Source organism: Drosophila pseudoobscura, chromosome X, assembly GCF_009870125.1.
Source record: "Drosophila pseudoobscura strain MV-25-SWS-2005 chromosome X, UCI_Dpse_MV25, whole genome shotgun sequence".
NCBI classification, from domain to species: Eukaryota; Metazoa; Arthropoda; class Insecta; order Diptera; family Drosophilidae; genus Drosophila; species Drosophila pseudoobscura.
Genome location: NC_046683.1, coordinates 65,225,636 through 65,242,273, shown reverse-complemented (window position 1 = coordinate 65,242,273; position 16,638 = coordinate 65,225,636). Strand labels below are relative to the sequence as shown.

Sequence of the window (16,638 nt, the reverse complement as noted above, 5' to 3'; positions counted from 1 at the left end):
CGCAACGCAATCGCTAGAATCGCCGTCGGGCCATCCCTAGCAAAAAGAGTCACAAGCAAAACATAAATATTTAATTAAAAAGGTTTAGAAATTGCAACAGAAATGCAAATATTCTGACACAAGGTGTAAGTAGAACCACTCTTTCCCCTTCAACTGGAACTTTAAATTAAAACTCCCCTTCATTTCCCTCTTACAGATATTCTCTTCTGTTTTGAGAGCCGAAAAATGGTTCGTATTTTGTTTCTTCATCCCGATTTGGGTATTGGCGGAGCCGAGCGGTTGGTTGTGGACGCCGCCCTGGCCCTCAAGGAGCGCGGTCACGAGGTCAGCTTCCTGACCAATCACCATGACAGCACCCACTGCTTCAAGGAGACCGCCGATGGGAGTTTTCCCGTTCAGGTCGTGGGCGACTGGCTGCCACGGAAGCTCTTTGGGCGGTTCTATGCCTTCTGCGCTTACATCCGCATGCTATATGCCGCCTTCTATGCCAGCTTCTTTATGCCCCAGCGCGAGCAGGTGGATGTGGTGTTCTGCGATCTGATATCCGTCTGTGTGCCTGTCTTGCGCCTGGCTCGTCACCGGCCGCGAGTTCTCTTCTACTGTCACTTTCCGGACCAGCTGCTCAGCGCCAGGGAGGGCCTGCTGAAGCGCGTGTATCGCGCTCCCATCAACTGGCTGGAGGAGCACACTGTTGGCCTGGCGGACAAGGTGCTGGTCAATTCCAAGTTCACGCTACGCGTATTCCAGGACACATTCCGACGGCTGCGAACCGTACCCGACGTTCTCTACCCCTCCATTCACACGCAATACTTCGACCAGATGGAACAGAAGCTACAGCAGCGCTCCACTGTCTTGGAAGAGACCGTGCATCCGCGGGTGCCGCGAAACGCCTTCATCTATCTGGACATCAATCGCTACGAAAGAAAGAAAAACCACGCTCTGGCATTGAAGTCGCTGCGTCTTATGGGAGACATGCTCTCATCGGCGGATTTCAAGCGCTGTCGCCTGATCATCGCCGGCGGCTATGACACGCGCTGCCTCGAGAATGTCGAGCACTACGCGGAGTTGGAACAACTGACTACCGAGCTGGACCTCCAAGAACATGTCATACTGCTGCGCTCACCCACGGACGAGGAGAAGTGTCGCCTTCTGTATGCCGCCCACTGTCTGCTCTACACCCCAGAGAACGAGCACTTTGGCATCGTCCCCTTGGAGGGCATGTATTTCTCCAAGCCGGTGGTGGCCCTCAACAGCGGCGGGCCCACGGAGACTGTGGTGCACACTTCCACGGGCTTCCTCTGCGAGAAGCAGGCGAAGAGCTTTGGCGGCGCCATGTGCCAGTTGTTTCGCGACGAACCGCTGCGCCTGAAGATGGGCGATCAGGGCCATAAGAGGGTGCAGCAAAAGTTCTCCTTCGAGGCATTCGCGGACCGTTTGAATGGCATTGTCCAAGATCTAGTGCCCCCCTCCCGGAAGAAACTTGATTAAAATTCCAGGCAATCTGCAATCCTGAGTCGCATTGGTTAGTGGGGATTGGGGGCGACCTGCAGCCTGTAACCTATTCCTGATGCAATTCTAGATACCATTTAATGTAGGTTTATTCTTTATTTCGGAGTTTCCTTTGGGGGTGTATATAATAGTTTTTATTTAGTGATTTAGGGAGGACTTTTAATTTGGGATGAGATCAGACCACGGGCTCGGACTACTACTCATCGCGCATGTACAGATACAAGTAGCCGAGATCCTTGGGTGGATTCTGCGACTTGGCCACCTTGGTGTCGTTGTAGATGACCCACTCGCCGTTCTTCCGGATGTGGCAGACATAGTGGCCCACCTGGGCCGAGGTGCCCATGTGCGAGATGAAAGCCACCAGCTTGTACTTGCCCGTGCCGTCACGATAGTTGGCGGCGGCAGAAGTGGAAGGAGCAGAGGTCGCCGGTGTTGCCACGGCCGGGGTCTCGTCCATGGGGATGCTGTCGGCATGCGAGAAGATCCAGTCTGTGGCACGCTCCACATTCCCATCGGTGGCCTTGAGGGCGGCCACGGCCTGGCGTTCATCGAATCCCATGCTCATGAGCATAGCCAGGCTTTCCGGATTGGCCACAAACTGCTCGCTGGCGCAGTCCCCGATGCTATTGTTGGGCACCTCAAACGGATCGGAGATGTCCTCGTCGGCAATGTGCTCCATTAGCCAGTTGGAGGCGGCCTCCAGGCCGCTGTTCTTGGTGTGGAAGCAGGCCCGCTTGCAGGCCTCATGGGGAAAGCCCATATTGAGCAACTCCGACATGACCGCATCGTCGAACGTGAACTTGGGCTGCTCGGCGGCCGGTTCGGGCAGTGGCTCCTCACCAGGCTTTAGGCCACCGCCGGTGGACTTCCAGGCGCTCAGATCCAGATCGTCGGGCATGTCCACGGAGACGTCCAGCTTCTTGGGCACCCAGTCGTCGCCCAGCGTGAACTTTCCCAGATGGATCATGAGGAAGTCGGGCATGGTGGCCATGCGTGTGGTCTTCTCTGCGTTCGTTTTGCCATTGATGGCCGTCGAGTAGAACTGCTCGATGAGCTCCGTGCCGAAGAAGCGCTCCAGGCAGGCCCGCAGCGGCACCTTGTGACGGACAATGTCGCGATCGACGAGACGCTGTCCGCTCTCGCGGGCTGCCTGGTCCCGCTCCTGATACTCCCTGACCTCATCCAGATTAGTGGCCTTCTCCAGCGGTATGGGCAGCCGGAAGCTGTACTCCTCGCGCTTCTTGTACTTGACCTTGCGGCTGGCCAGGCACTCCACGCGATCCTCCAGCAGGAACTTCAGGGCATCCGCCGGATTCGATTGATTGCGCGAATTGCGATCGAGCATCGTAAGCAAATGCAGATAGAAGTCGTTGGCATCCTGCTGCTGCTTGGTACTGAACTCCGGATGGTTCTTGCCTACAATGTTCTTGAACATGGCCGGCGATATGCCCGACAAGTTATCCGTGTCCAGTGTGTTCTCGACGATGCTGCTGTACTTGCCCGACTGGAGGCCGTTGCCCAGCTTGGCCATCTGTATGTTGAAGTCGTTCGCCGGATCGCTGGGGAACTCACTAAAGTACCGCTCAGCCCCGGTGCCGACAAAACGCTCCTGGAAGTCAGGAATGACAAAGAGCACCTGCATCACGCTGTTGATGTAGCAGCTATTGCCCAAATTCCGCATTCCTGTGTATCCCGGTCCGGCCATAGGCTGCAGCTCACTATCGCTCTCGGTCAGGGCCGACCATTCGCCGATGCGCTGGTTTATCTCCAGCTCCAGCTCGACCATCGATTTCTCGCTCTTCTTCATGGCCGCCATATTGATGCCAAAGTGGGAGAGATGCTTCTCCAGGTGCGGATCGATGACCATGTCGTCCTCCGGGTAGGAGAAGACATCGGACTTGCCGTCGGCGGTGATGGTGCCCAGCTTGACGGCCAGCGGATAGTTGGTCACGCGATAGTGCTCCACAGCGTGATCGTTGCCACCGCTGCCATCAAAGAACTTGCGGCCGCAGAGTATTGAGCCGTCGGTTAGATTCAGCCAGAGATTGCTGGTCAAATCGCACTTCTCACACTGCCAACCGGATGGCGGAATCCTCTTGCCGTTATTTAGCTGCTCGAGGTTTTCTGCATACTTGGATGCCTGACGGACCTCACCATCCCAAGTGCCTACAAAATCGAAAAGGAAGATTCTGCTCGTCAGGAAAACGTCCAGCAAGAAGCGTCTACACACACTCACCCATCAGTGTGGACTTCTCCAGCTTGGAAATTGCCGAGTCCGCTGCCAGAATGCCTTCGATTGCCTGAGACACGCGAATGGGCAGCTCGGGATCGGGATAGGGCAGCTTCTTGTCCAGCTCGGGAGCAACCACAATGCTGTAGGTGTCCTTAATCTCATACTTTTTGGCCAAATCAGTCTCATTGTAGCCGCCGTCCACCCCAATGGCCAGGCGTGTGATCTTACTCTCTGGCGGGGCTTCGGCAGCGGCTTCCTTTTTCTCCTGTTCTGCGCTCTCGTCCTTTTTCAGCGTCTTCTCACGCTTGATGTGCAGGAAGACCGCGTTGCCAGTCTTACTGGCATATTCGCGCACATGAGCCTCGCCAAAGCCCAGGAAACTGTGCAGGCACACGTATAGGCCGGTGGGCGTCTCTGGGTTGTCGTATGAATAGACGCACTCGTCTTTGTACACTGGCGGAGAGCTAGCGCCTGAGGCGCAGATCACGTTGACCTTTGATAAATGCTTGCGAAGTTCCTCCATGATTAAATCTGGAAATATTTCTGTATTCGCAAAATATTTGTATGATTTATTGAGAATTTTTCGCAGCTGCCGCTGCTGCCTAGGGATGCAGTGTGACCGTTACCCCGGACTTATCGTTTAAATATACCGTCCGACCTTAGAAATTTACGAAAATATACTGACGAATTCAAGTTATATTTAACACATTCCTCGATTTTGATATTCCGTTGAATATTACTAGCTATCTAGATCTCGGCTTTATTTCAATTTTCTAAAACATTAACTACTTTTAAGTGCCGGGAGAAATTATCGATGTCTTCACATCCCTACAGAAAGTGCAACAACAAATTTCGCGAGTCACCTAAGGAACCAGTGCAACTGAATCAGTTCCGACTGACAATTAACAGTATGACCTTGCAAAATTCTGCGAACAACTAAACACAGGTTTTTTTTAACTAAATTAGATCGGTTTGAAAAAAACATTAAAATTCCAAAAACTTCAATATGACGGTTTCTTTAATTTTTCCTATATCAAATCGTGTTTCACTGCATGAATCCTCATATTTGAATTATTGTTGTTATTTTATGGTATGGTACTTCAGTATACTTCAAAAAAATATATGTATGTATGAATACAAATGTTTCAATTCTAAGAATGGGCGCGTTCACCAGCACTTATTCAATGATGGATTTCATATGACAGTGCCGATGATTAATAATTTCCATGCGTACATATCGATATATGCCAAAAGCAATGCAACACAAGGAGCGGAATATTTTTACACTCCATCTCAAGCAACGTATGAGCATTTTCAGCAGTATATTTACGGTATATTTTGAAATTCGGACGGTATATTTTGATGGGATTTCCACTCTTTTGATCGGATCTTTGTGGAGTTATTCCCATTATGTTTTAAAAACAATCCAATAAAAGGAAGTCTTTAAAATTAGCCAAACTTGTACGAAATTGATTCGTGAATCAGATAAAATGTTGTGTTCAGGACTGGAAATCCTAGCCTTCCAGTAATATTCCACCGAATATCAAAATCGAAAAATTTGATGGATTACGAAAAATCATCAGTATATTTACGGTATATTTTGAAAATGAGACGGTATATTTCAGTATATTTCTGAGGGCCAGACCGTATATTTTAGCGATAAATCCGCGGTCACACTGCTGTCAAGAGCAAGAAAGAAAACGTAAGAAAATTTCAAGTTAATTTTTCGTAAACAAATATAAAGGAAAACGGTGCAAAAATTGTACACACAAATAAATCATCTAATGGTGAAGCGAAATCAGTAAAGATATATAGTGTTTAAATGCTTTTAGACCGTTTTGCACGCGCATAATTTTGGTAAAGGCGCGCGCCATTTTGTTTTTGGACTTTCTACCTCGCCGTCTCTGTTTTCTTTTCTGCAAAATAATACAAAAAAACCTACCACAAACCCCACAGCATAGAAAACTCGATTTAAAAACGGCAAAGTACTCGGGTAAAGAAAGTGGAAAACATGTGGTAGTCATTGGGTTTGTGTATAAATTGTATACCTAAAATAACGCGCGACACCACATAAATAAATGCCTCTGAAAATATCGATACGATGTCTAAACGAAGCGGAGGCAGCGATTAGTACATCGGGTCGCTGTCTGTCGCTGTGTGGGTGAGATGAAGAGGGGGCCAGGCGAGGCGGAGCGGACGCGCTAATTACGTCATAAGAATCAAAGAAAATTCAAGGTCTGCGCCACAGCAACAGACCCAAAAGCTATTCGGTTTCGTTACGTTTCTCGGATTTATCAAAAATAAAACTTTTCGGCAGAAGAGCCAGGCAAAAGCAAAAGCAACAACACCAACAACAACAAGTACACACTGGGATTGGGTTGGTTTTTCCTTCGTTTTCGCGACTGTATAATTACATACGAGCGTGCGAGCGCAGCGCGGCGCAGCTGTGATACACAGAAACGCAGAGCAGGAAGGTGCCAGAACGACGTCGAAAAGAGAGCGCGGGCGGGCAGACAACGGACAAGGGAGAGAAAACACAACAAAGTTGATGAAAATTTCGGCAGTTTGGGGGAAAAGCTTTTGTGAAAAACGATCGGAGATTGGAGTCCAGATAATTTATTTGTGGCATTTGCTCTTCTTTCCATTTTAGTGATGTACGATGCGTGCGGCATAGAAGCTATAAACCCACCACCCCGACCCCCGAGCGCCAGAACACGATATATACACACACACACACTGAAACACACATGTACACGTAGGGCGCCCCGAAAAGAATATTGTACATAAATTTTAATTAAAGAAAGCAACGAAGAAAACAACGGAACGAGCAGAAGCAGCAGCAGCAGCAGCATAACAGAAAACATCACAAAAGACAATATAAAAATATTAAAAAAAAAAAAAACAAAAAAATCAATAAAGAGCGGCAGCTCACGGCGATAAAAAGGTGTTATCAGTGTGAATTGTTGCTGTCGGTGCCCACACGACAACCAAAACAGATAGGAAGCAGACAGACAGAGGCGAAAAGTGGCGGAGACTCTTGTGGCCATCGGCCGCGGGCAGCGCTCCTCTTCACTGTTGTTTGCCGCGCAGTGACGCAGGCATTCGGCGGTGCGGTAGATAGGTAGAGATTGGAGATTGCAAAGCGTTTACCATGTCTGTGCAACAGTTCTGCCTGCGGTGGAACAATCACCAGCCGAACTTCATATCGGTGTGCTCCTCGCTGCTGCACAATGGCACCCTGGTGGATGTCACGCTGGCTGCCGAGGGGCGCCAGCTGCAGGCCCATAAAATAGTACTGTCTGCATGCAGCTCGTACTTTCAGGTGAATAGGCGTTTATTCCGCATGTACCTCGAAAAATTAACTAAGCTCTGACTTCATTTCTTCTCTGATTTAGGCCCTGTTCACGACGAATCCGTGCCAGCATCCGATCGTTATACTGAAAGACGTTCAATATGATGATCTCAAGACGATGGTGGACTTTATGTATTACGGGGAGGTGAACGTGTCGCAGGAGCAGCTACCGCACATACTTAAGACGGCCGAGATGCTCAAGATCAAGGGCCTGGCCGAGATGCCCACGGACCCGGCCAATCTCACCAAATCGGACAGCAAATCATCGAGCGACGGCACTGAGCTGGTGGGTGGCGCCGGCTCTGGTGTGGCGGGAGCAGGAGGTACCTCTGCGGGCAGCCTAGGTGCTGCCAGTGGCAGCAGTGTGGGCGACTCGCTGTGGAGCAGCAGCGAGGCGCAACAGTTCCAACAGCAGCAACAGCAACAACAGCAGGCCCAGCAACAGCAGCAGCATCATCACCACCAGCAGCAGCAGCAGCACCAGCTCCAACAGCAGCAGCAACAACAGCAGCAGGCCCAGCAACAGCAGCAGCAACACCATCATCATCACCACCAGCATCAGCAGCAGCAGCAGCAACAGCAGCAGGGCGGACAGACGCAGGCGCCGCAGACGCATCACCATCAGATGAGACGAACCCCCTCGCCGCTGAGCGCTGGCACATCGCCGGCCACGCGGCGCAAGAGGCTGCGCAAATCCTCGAATAACGGTGAGTGTGAGTTGGGTAAAGCATCGTCGCAAGAGTTCCTGCAGTCCTTTGGAGTCTGACGTGAGAGACTAACCATTTCCAATCAAATTCCCATATGCTGTAGGCTCTGGCGAACGCAACAATGCAGAGGAGCAGCACAACAGTTCTTTGGATGCCGGGAGTGCCGCTGGCAATGCGGGCCTCAGTCTCGCCCAAATGAGCCAAATGTCCTTTGGCGGGGCGGCCAATACGGCGGCTGCATTGGGCAGTCTCGCGAGCCATTCACTGCACGCTTCCAAGCTGCTGAAGGAGTCGGCGAGCAGCGAGCTGGACCAGCAGCCGCAGGACTCGGACCTGGACGACGGACACGGACACTTACATATGCAAATTGTAATGAAATTGGTCACGTTGCCCCCTTTCCGCCCTTTCGCCCCTTGTGCAATCTTACTAATTTTGAATTTCTTTTCTCTTGTGCTGCTGTTGGCCAATGCAGAAGCCCGAGGTGGATATCGGCGGAGTGAACCAAACGATGCCCCTGGACATTTCCGGCGCCACCACACCATCTGAGCACGATGCGCCAAACTCTCAGTCCTCGCACTCGGGTAAGTCCACACTCAGTGCCGCGCCGCCCACACACTTCTCCATCATCCTTTCATGGCAGCAGCTCATGATTCATCGGGTTTTGCAGCAGGGTTTAAGGTTCCCATGGTTTATCGTTTGTTTATTTTCCTTACCATCATTATTTCGTACGTATTTGACACACGCACACAGACACCCAGAATCCCCGACTCGAATGGACACTGACTGAACCGAAGCAATCATAGAACGGTAGAACGGTGGGACATATGTATAGTGGACTGTGTTCGCAAAGATTAGCTCTGCATTAAATATTGAATCGAATTAATGTGAATGGGTAACTTTCTGCAAATAGAAACTGGATTATGTTATACCACAGTTTCGTTTGGAGCGGATACCCATGTTGGTTCCACTGGGATGCTGAGAGGCAGTACAATATTCCTTCCGATGCCCTACAACTGGATTATTTCTCGCTCCTGGCGAATGGTCTTTGCTCGTGTCGAATGTGTCTATTCACCTATGGGGAATTTACACTCACTCCAGTGGAATAGGGGTATTAAGAAATGGGATATTATTCGAATGGCGACACAGTCTTGGAGGACTGGCTTAGGATCACTCTCTCTATCTGTCTCTCTCGCTCTCGCTCTCTCGCTCCACCCATTTGACGTTCCTCACGATCATATCTCACACGATCATTACACACACGAACTGTGCAACCATCCATCGACCATTTCCAAAACCATTTTCAGTACACAGCACAGCACAGCACTCGGAGAAATAACGCTAGAGCTAAGGCTGAATATATACAATATATGAGAACTATAGCATACAATACATTGAGTACCGACTATCTGATCTCTGATTCGATTCGATTACTGATTATGATTCATTGCTTACCGACTAAGTGAAAGTGCAACGATATATAACGTATCTGTATCTGTAACTGTAGCTGTGATCGTGCGTGCCGTGCCGTGCCGCATTTGCTATGTTTAAAACCTATTATTGTGTGTGTATTTGATTGTGTTCCAAAAAAAACTGAATCCTGCCTGAAACTTGGGAATGGGAGAGAGCTAGCCACAGAGTCCAAAAACAAAAACAAACTAAATAAAGCGATTAGAAATCTATCTAAAACTCGATATTTAACCCATTTTGATTTGTTGAATGGTTTATTCTTTCCATTTTGATTTGTATTTTTGGGAATTTTATTTTTTTTTTTTGTCAATTTTGGCCATAGAAATCTTTGCCCTAACTACTGTATACCCTATGCCCATGACCCATGACCCATGACCCTCCTCCTATCTAAGACTCAAACTCAGATTCAGATTAAGAGCAGATCCCGTCCTGTCCCATGGGCAGGGAGTGCCCCGAACTAGATGAGATATTCAGGCGTGATTTTCTATTTCAATTCGAAAAGTTATCCCCCCACAACCAGAACGAACCGAACCCCCCAGACAAAACAAATCTTTCATACGCTGTCTCTCTCTCCCCTTCCCAGGTCTGCAATGGACAGTTGTCGATTCAAACTATCCGCGCTTTTCCCTGCCCGCCTGCCAGTCCAACCTGATTGGGAATGGCAGCGGTGGCGGTGGCGGTGGCGGCGGCGGTGCCGGCAATCAGAGCAGTGCGAATAGTAGCGCCGGCGGCGGCAACGTAGGCGGTGGTGGCACCAACGAGCAGCGTCAGCAGCAGCAGCACGAGGCACAGCAGCAGGCCACCCAGCAGCAGCAGCATCTGCAGCAACTGCACTACCAGCAGCAGCAGCAACAGCAGCAGCAGGAGCAGGCGGCGGCGGCCGCCTCCGGTCAGGCGTACTCCTCCCAGATCATAACCGTCAACAACCTAGTCAGCGGATATGCGACGGCGGCCCAGAACCTCTCGCCCACCTCACCCAACGAGTCCAACATGGTCCAGTCTGTCTACAGTCAGGGCCCCACGCCCACACAGTCGCCGGTGCATTCTGGCGTGACCGCCGCAGGCGCAGGGGGAGCAAGTACAGGCACAGGCAGCGGCGGTGGCGGCGGCAACAGCAGTGGAGCGGCGAGCCAGGTGGTGAAGCGCAAACGATCAGTGAACCCACAAGGCGACGAGAACTTCATAAGGGCTCTGGAGGCGGTTCGCACGGGTGGAATTGGCTTCTGCAAGGCGGCCCGATTGTACGGCGTGAACAATCGGACTCTGTGGCTCGAGTACAAGAAGCGTGGCTACCCGGTGTCGCGGCCGAGCATAAAGGCGCGTGTGGTCAAGCAGGAGCCGAACCTCTCGCCGTCTCCAACACCGTCAACAAATCCGGGCGACGACACAGCAAACGAAACGCTCAACATGCAGATTCCACCGCAGGCAGAGACCCCGACACCTTCCCTGATGTGCACACCCCACCACGGCAGCATCGGCAGCAGTGCGGGCACCTTGCCCAGCGGCGGCAACTCCCATCCGGCCATCGGGGTGATGAGCCTCTTCGACGCACGCTACATGGACTCGCCGGGAAATGTACACACCATGTCTCGGCAGCGGTACATCGACGCCACAGGCGCCGGGGCGGGAGCAGCAGGAACGGGTGCGGGCACCATCAACGTCAATCCGACCACTGCAATGAATCTACAGAGTATTAACTTTAACTCAATATAGAATACGATTTCGAGTCATATGGGGGCCACAGCAGCAGCAGCCGGAGCAGCAGGGGCAGGGCCACATACCCTGCTGCAGGCAGCCGCTGTTATGGCCGCCAGCGAGCCACCCGAAACAATGAGCATATCAGCAATGTCGATGCCCGTTCCAGTACCCGTCTCTGTTTCGGCCATGGGCATGGCCCATAGCTTTCTGATCAACAATTTCGTAACGGTGGCGGGCCCCCCAGTGGCAACGGTGAGCAGTACGCTTGGGCCACTGGTCAACACCGGCCTGCAATACATGGACAAACCATAAAAGAAGAGCATAAGGGCAAGAGGGCAAGAGGAATACCCATCTCCCCCCACCCCCTAAAATCGATACAATACAGGTATTAGAGAAATGGCAGCATAAACCCATAGTGTACATATTATGTAGCAGACCGATTAAACGGAAGAGTGGCAATATCATAATGTCGGCGTTGGATGTTGATCTGGAGTCCGCGGGAACCCACCGGAGGATGCACTGCACACTGCGCTGAGCTGAGCTGAGATGAACGCAGGGGGGCAGAGGCACAGCGGAACGTCACGGATTGGAACGAAGCGGAGCGGAGCAGGGAGACAACGACAGCCCCCCACGGCCGCACTTGTAATAATTGTCATAGAACGTAATTCCTTAATCTTAAAGTTTTACACCCCCCTTACATTTTTACGATTGTTAACTAAGGAAGAATCGGTAGTACAGATCTATAGTTCTATCTATATATATATATGTATATGTAAAACAAAAAATATGGTAACTGTATATAAATTATTCAATTTTATTAGTCTTAAACCGAACATCAAATGCGTTGAAACACCAGCAACCGAAAGTGTCCCATGTATCAGCCTCCCAAGGGGATATGTGCGCAGCTCTAGATAGGGTGCTGTGCCAGAAGCCAGCCGAGCATACACTCTGCGAATACCCTACCCTGCCCTGCTGTGTGTCGATATTCGGGTGATATTCGGCCCCATTTAAGATGTTCAATCCATATTTTTTTTCTTTTTTTTTTGAGATTCCTTTTGTATGGGAAATCCCTTAACACACACTCGGTACGGTATGGTGCGAGAGGGTATGGTGGGCTCCCTGGCCCATCAGAGATAAGTTTTCTTCCAAGTTTTTAAAGAAATTTTGAATTGTGCACTTGTGTTATAGTAGCAAATATCAGTATGTTAGGTACTCCTATATTCATTATCTTTATATAATTGTATATATATACGATATAGCATCTTAGGTATAAAGATATATATATATAACGTTTTGTGTACAGTTGAAAGGCGAAGAATCAATTTTATTTGAAGCACACACACACAGAAACACACGTAATCGTCAGTCGGTCCCTCCCTCAGAGGAACAGAGAGATCGAAAGAGAGAGAGAGATGATCTGTTCGGTCGAGGGGCCGTACAATAGTTTTAAGCAAAATAGATCCACAGAAATTGAACGAGAGAAGAAGAGCAATGTAAGAGAATCGGATATGTATGATATACTTATATGTACCACACCACTCAATATATATGTATATATATTTATATTTGTGAATGTACCCAACAATTTTTTATTTCTTCAACTCTTCGAATGTGTCGGAAAGCGGAGAGCGAGCAGGCTTCCTATGGATGTGGAAGTGGGACCCCCAGATTATCGGCGAACGTTTTTTTTTCCTGCAAGACTCTACGCGACATGAGAGTCACATAGCGAGGCGGCGGTAGTCGGTATTTTTTTTTTTTTTTTTAGAGGGCAGTTTTCTTTGTAAATAGGGTATCATAGTGTAGTAGCAGTAGTATGTGTGTATGTACATATAGACACAAGATCGGCCGAGAGATACCGAGAACCATATGCAGGACACTCGCAATAGACAAGCAACAAAAACTTAAACAAATAACTCGTAACCACCCAAGAAAATCCTAAATGGAGACTGCAGCTAAGGGCAAATAGTAGGCCAAACAAACAACAAAAAGAAAAAAACAAACCGAAACAGAAACAGAAATACGATTCCACTACGACTAGACTACGAATAGTATGGTTTTTAATACGACTCATATACATATTGTAACTAAATAGAGATCTTTTTATATATATTGTGTCAAGTGCATACTAAGGACTAAGCGTGATTTGTTAGAAGTCATACGAAAAAGTAAAGTAAACTTTGATAATGGACTTTTATTACACACATAAAGCAAAACACACCCACACACACATGAACACTGAAGGACCGCAGAAGGAGACCACACAAAACAGACACAGACACAGACACCACACACACAATACAGAAAGAGAACGCGAAAATAGCAGAAAAGAAACAATAAAAACATATAGTATAGTATTACTAACTCTGTTTCCTATACAATTGCAAAAAGTACCAATAACTACGCCTAGTTATCTGTGTGTTAAATAGTATATATATAATTATTTAAAATCCAGCGCCAGTGCATAAGCGAAACGATTGTATTATATGTACGTAAGCTGCATGTTGCATGCAATGCACCCTACCATACCATGTGTGTACCATACTACGCAAAACGCAAAACGAATCGCAATCGAATCGAGATGGAACGAACATGAAACATTCTCTAGACTGTAGTCGATGTGTGCAAGAAACGAATAAACTTTCAAAACTACAACGTACCACCCGCCGTACATTTTCACTCTCCTGCCGGCTGTCTCCTGCCTCCTGCCTCCTGTCACCCGTCACCTGTGTCCTGTTTACTCTTACCATGATAATCGATCGATGATAATATATGACCCCCATCTGTGGCCGTTTTCTTTTCCAGAGCCAAGTCCGGCGCATGCACCGCATCATCCACATCCCCCATTGGTGGCCACCAGCAGCAGCAGCGGCGGCAGCGGCAGCTTCGAGCGCTCATTCAGCATCGGAGGCCTGGGCGAAACTGATCCCGAGAACAATGCCAGCTCGCCGGTCATGATGGGGACCAAGAGGAATCGTGTGCTCACGCGACAGCCGAGGGTGAAGCGCGACAGCGACAGTATCTCCTCGACGAACCAGATATCGCCGGAGACGGCCGCCACGACGCTGGACTTTGATCCGTTTAATGCCGCTGGGGCCACAAGCGCCACCGCCAGGGACTATTCGACGACGGGCTCGCATCACCTGCACCACCAGCATTCGCATCCGAATCCGCACCAGCAGCAGCACCACCACCACCAGGCGCCTCCGCAGCACCATCACCTGCTGACGGTGCCACCTCGAATCGAGCGGCATGCCTCTGAGCCGGCGCCTAGTCTTGGTCCCTCCACCCCGCACCTGCTCAGCGTGCCGTCCAGCACGCCGTATCTCATAAAGCAGCACTCGGATCCGCTTCTGCCGCGTCAGTCCGCTCTGCACTCCGCCACCGGCAATTTGGCCGGCGGCACCAATCCGTTCGCTCCCTTGCACCGCCAATACTCGCATCCGCTGTCCGGCAGCAATGCCGGCTATGTGCCGCCCACACCGCTGCACCATCCGCATCATATCTCGCTGCCCGAGTCAATCTACGCATCGGGGTCACCGCCGCCGGCCGGTTCCTCGCAGTACCTGGTTCCCACCCGTGTGGTGGCCTGTCCGGTGTCCAGTGAGACGGCTGCCACACCCACAAATGCCAGCTCGAACGTTTCGTCATCGACGGTGTCAGCCGTTTCCGTGGTCACCTCGCCGACGGCTGGCCTCAACAGCAGCCGGCATTCGTTCTCGCCCACATATGCGGGCAGTTCGGAGACGGCGCCGCCAGAGCGACGCTCTCCACACTCCCACTCGCACTCGCCCACTGTCACCCATTCGCACTCGCTCGTGGAGCGTAGCTCGAAGGGCAGCGATGCTGCCAACGGATCTGGCGGTTCGAAGCTGCGCAATTCCAAGTCTGTCACGGGCACGGGATCGACATCCCACCTACATCCCGGCCAGACCACGATGAGCAGCTCGGCCGAGCATTTGCCGACGCTTCGGGTCAAGAACGAGGAACTGCAACGTTCGGTGTCTTCACCGCAGGTTTGTCTCCGCCTGTCGATTAAAGATCCACACCCAATAACCAATAACCGTTTGCTTCTCTCTCACAGACCCAGAGGGAAATAATCACCCTGGAAAATCCACGTTCTAGTCATTGCCCCGTCATCCGGCCGGGTCCGGCCCTGGGCTGCAACTTCTGTTGGAACACCATCGATGGGCATGGCCGTATTTTGCGACGCAAAACGAAATACCATTGCCCCGAGTGTCAGACGAATTTATGCATTGTGCCCTGCTTCCAGGAGTATCACGAGCGGCTCAACAACGAAGCCGCCGCCACCGTGGGAGCCAGTGGCAGTGCCAGCGCCAGCGCCAGCAACAGCAGTGCCCACGATAACCAGCTGCACAGCAGCAGCACTGGCAGCAGCAGTGGCAGCGGCAAGGCCTCCCCCTATGTCTCGGCCGGCAGCAGCAACAGCGGCAGCGGGACGGGCCCTGGCCCAGGCGCAGGCACAGGCGCGGCTCGGCATTACACCAAAACCGAATCGATATAATCTGCGCCAGGCGAGCAGCAGCTGATTGTTGGCCCGCGTATTTGTATTTGTGGCACGACGGCCACCACAGAATGATCTTGATCGTGTGTACCGTACCCATGCATCGGATTATTTGGGGGCCGTCGGTCAATTTGTTTTTTTGTAAGCAGGATGCTTGTTGTTCCGCCGCACAGGCATCGGGACACGTCCTGCACCGAAAATTTTAATTTGTTGTGGCAGTTCCACTGTAATGTGCCCGTTCCCGACTCCTACCACGACCCCAGAAGCGAGGTGTGTCCGGTGGCCGGTGGCCGGGAGCCGGGAGCCAAGGGACTGCCCAAGAAAGCGCGCGTAAGGGCGCCCAGAAATTTGTTTTGTGAGCCGTGCGAAATGGCACGCGCAGACGTTGTGTGTACTCGTAAGTAAAACGAAAAACTTTTTGTAGCATCCGGCCGGAAATATATGTATGTATGTAGTATGGCCGGCGGCACGCCCGCTAACTTTTTTAAACAATCGCTAACTGTAAAACTATATTTAAATGTGTGTGTACCTATGTATATGTATGTAATATGTATATGTGTATGTTCTTGTACAAACAAAAAACCGAAATCAAATACAAAAAAACAACAAAAACAAAAGCAACAAACACATTAACTTAAACTAAAACGCTGTCAGCGGTGCAGCCAATGACTTGAAAAGCTCGAAAATTAACGATTAGGTTTTCAAACACAAGTACAACAACTCCTCCCCGTAAACAACCACAACAACCACACCACTGTGTCTATACGGTCTATACTTAAGTATGTCTCCCCCTCCCCCCTCCGTCATCAAGACTATTGGATGATTATGCCCTGGGCACCGCTGCGCAGGCGCACGTTTGTCTACGAGTATATATGTATGAATCCCGACCCCGACCCCCTTCCCCACCCCCAGACGACACTGTCACTGTTTTACTAAATGTTTTATAAATGTATATGTATATGAATCCGGATGTGGATCCACTGTGTGCAATGTACAGTCAATGGAGATTGTTTATATTGTGTGTGTGTGTTAAGTCCTATGTAAACCATACAAAATACGGAAATTAATAAATATATTTGTGACCCTTCTGGATTTTCTCAATAAAACAGCAACGACATGTGTACACTTTGATGGCCCATCCGAAATTCAT

At 50.3% G+C, this 16,638-nt stretch overlaps 3 protein-coding genes across 11 annotated transcripts; 2 read left to right on the top strand and 1 right to left on the bottom strand.

Annotated features, from left to right (window-relative positions):
- The first annotated feature begins 30 nt into the window (after nt 1-30).
- Alg2 (alpha-1,3/1,6-mannosyltransferase Alg2) lies at nt 31-1,507 on the top strand. Its single transcript, XM_033382066.1, has 2 exons — nt 31-123; nt 197-1,507. The coding sequence occupies exon 2, from the start codon at nt 226-228 to the stop codon at nt 1,486-1,488; it is 1,263 nt and encodes a 420-aa protein (XP_033237957.1). The 5' UTR covers nt 31-123; nt 197-225; the 3' UTR covers nt 1,489-1,507.
- Nucleotides 1,508-1,585: 78 nt separating this feature from the next.
- On the bottom strand, nt 1,586-4,428 carry Usp5 (ubiquitin specific protease 5). The gene is made up of 2 exons (XM_001352701.4): nt 3,746-4,428; nt 1,586-3,675 (listed from the first exon to the last, which is right to left on the bottom strand). The coding sequence occupies exons 1-2, from the start codon at nt 4,263-4,265 to the stop codon at nt 1,706-1,708; spliced, it is 2,490 nt and encodes an 829-aa protein (XP_001352737.1). The 5' UTR covers nt 4,266-4,428; the 3' UTR covers nt 1,586-1,705.
- Nucleotides 4,429-5,347: 919 nt separating this feature from the next.
- On the top strand, nt 5,348-16,619 carry BtbVII (BTB-protein-VII). Of its 9 annotated transcripts, none has more exons than XM_015188307.2 (7): nt 5,348-5,444; nt 6,393-7,064; nt 7,138-7,801; nt 7,905-8,170; nt 8,274-8,382; nt 13,769-14,979; nt 15,048-16,619. In XM_015188307.2, the coding sequence occupies exons 2-7, from the start codon at nt 6,894-6,896 to the stop codon at nt 15,486-15,488; spliced, it is 2,862 nt and encodes a 953-aa protein (XP_015043793.2). In that variant the 5' UTR covers nt 5,348-5,444; nt 6,393-6,893; the 3' UTR covers nt 15,489-16,619. The 9 variants fall into 9 exon arrangements, with proteins under 9 accessions (XP_015043793.2, XP_001352738.2, XP_015043794.2 ...); XM_015188308.2 differs by having other exon boundaries at nt 5,389-5,529; XM_033382056.1 differs by having other exon boundaries at nt 5,389-5,543.
- The last annotated feature ends 19 nt before the right edge of the window (nt 16,620-16,638 follow it).

What these genes read in the sequence shown, in the direction of transcription:
- Usp5 (XM_001352701.4), bottom strand. Translation starts at nt 4,265, where the DNA reads ATGGAGGAACTTCGCAAGCATTTATCAAAGGTCAACGTGATCTGCGCC. An exon ending in GGAGAAGTCCACACTGATGG is followed by an intron (nt 3,676 to 3,745) that starts GTGAGTGTGTGT and finishes TCGATTTTGTAG; the next exon opens with GCACTTGGGATGGTGAGGTC.
- Alg2 (XM_033382066.1), top strand. Translation starts at nt 226, where the DNA reads ATGGTTCGTATTTTGTTTCTTCATCCCGATTTGGGTATTGGCGGAGCC.
- BtbVII (XM_015188307.2), top strand. Translation starts at nt 6,894, where the DNA reads ATGTCTGTGCAACAGTTCTGCCTGCGGTGGAACAATCACCAGCCGAAC. An exon ending in CATGCAGCTCGTACTTTCAG is followed by an intron (nt 7,065 to 7,137) that starts GTGAATAGGCGT and finishes TCTCTGATTTAG; the next exon opens with GCCCTGTTCACGACGAATCC. An exon ending in GACACTTACATATGCAAATT is followed by an intron (nt 8,171 to 8,273) that starts GTAATGAAATTG and finishes TGGCCAATGCAG; the next exon opens with AAGCCCGAGGTGGATATCGG.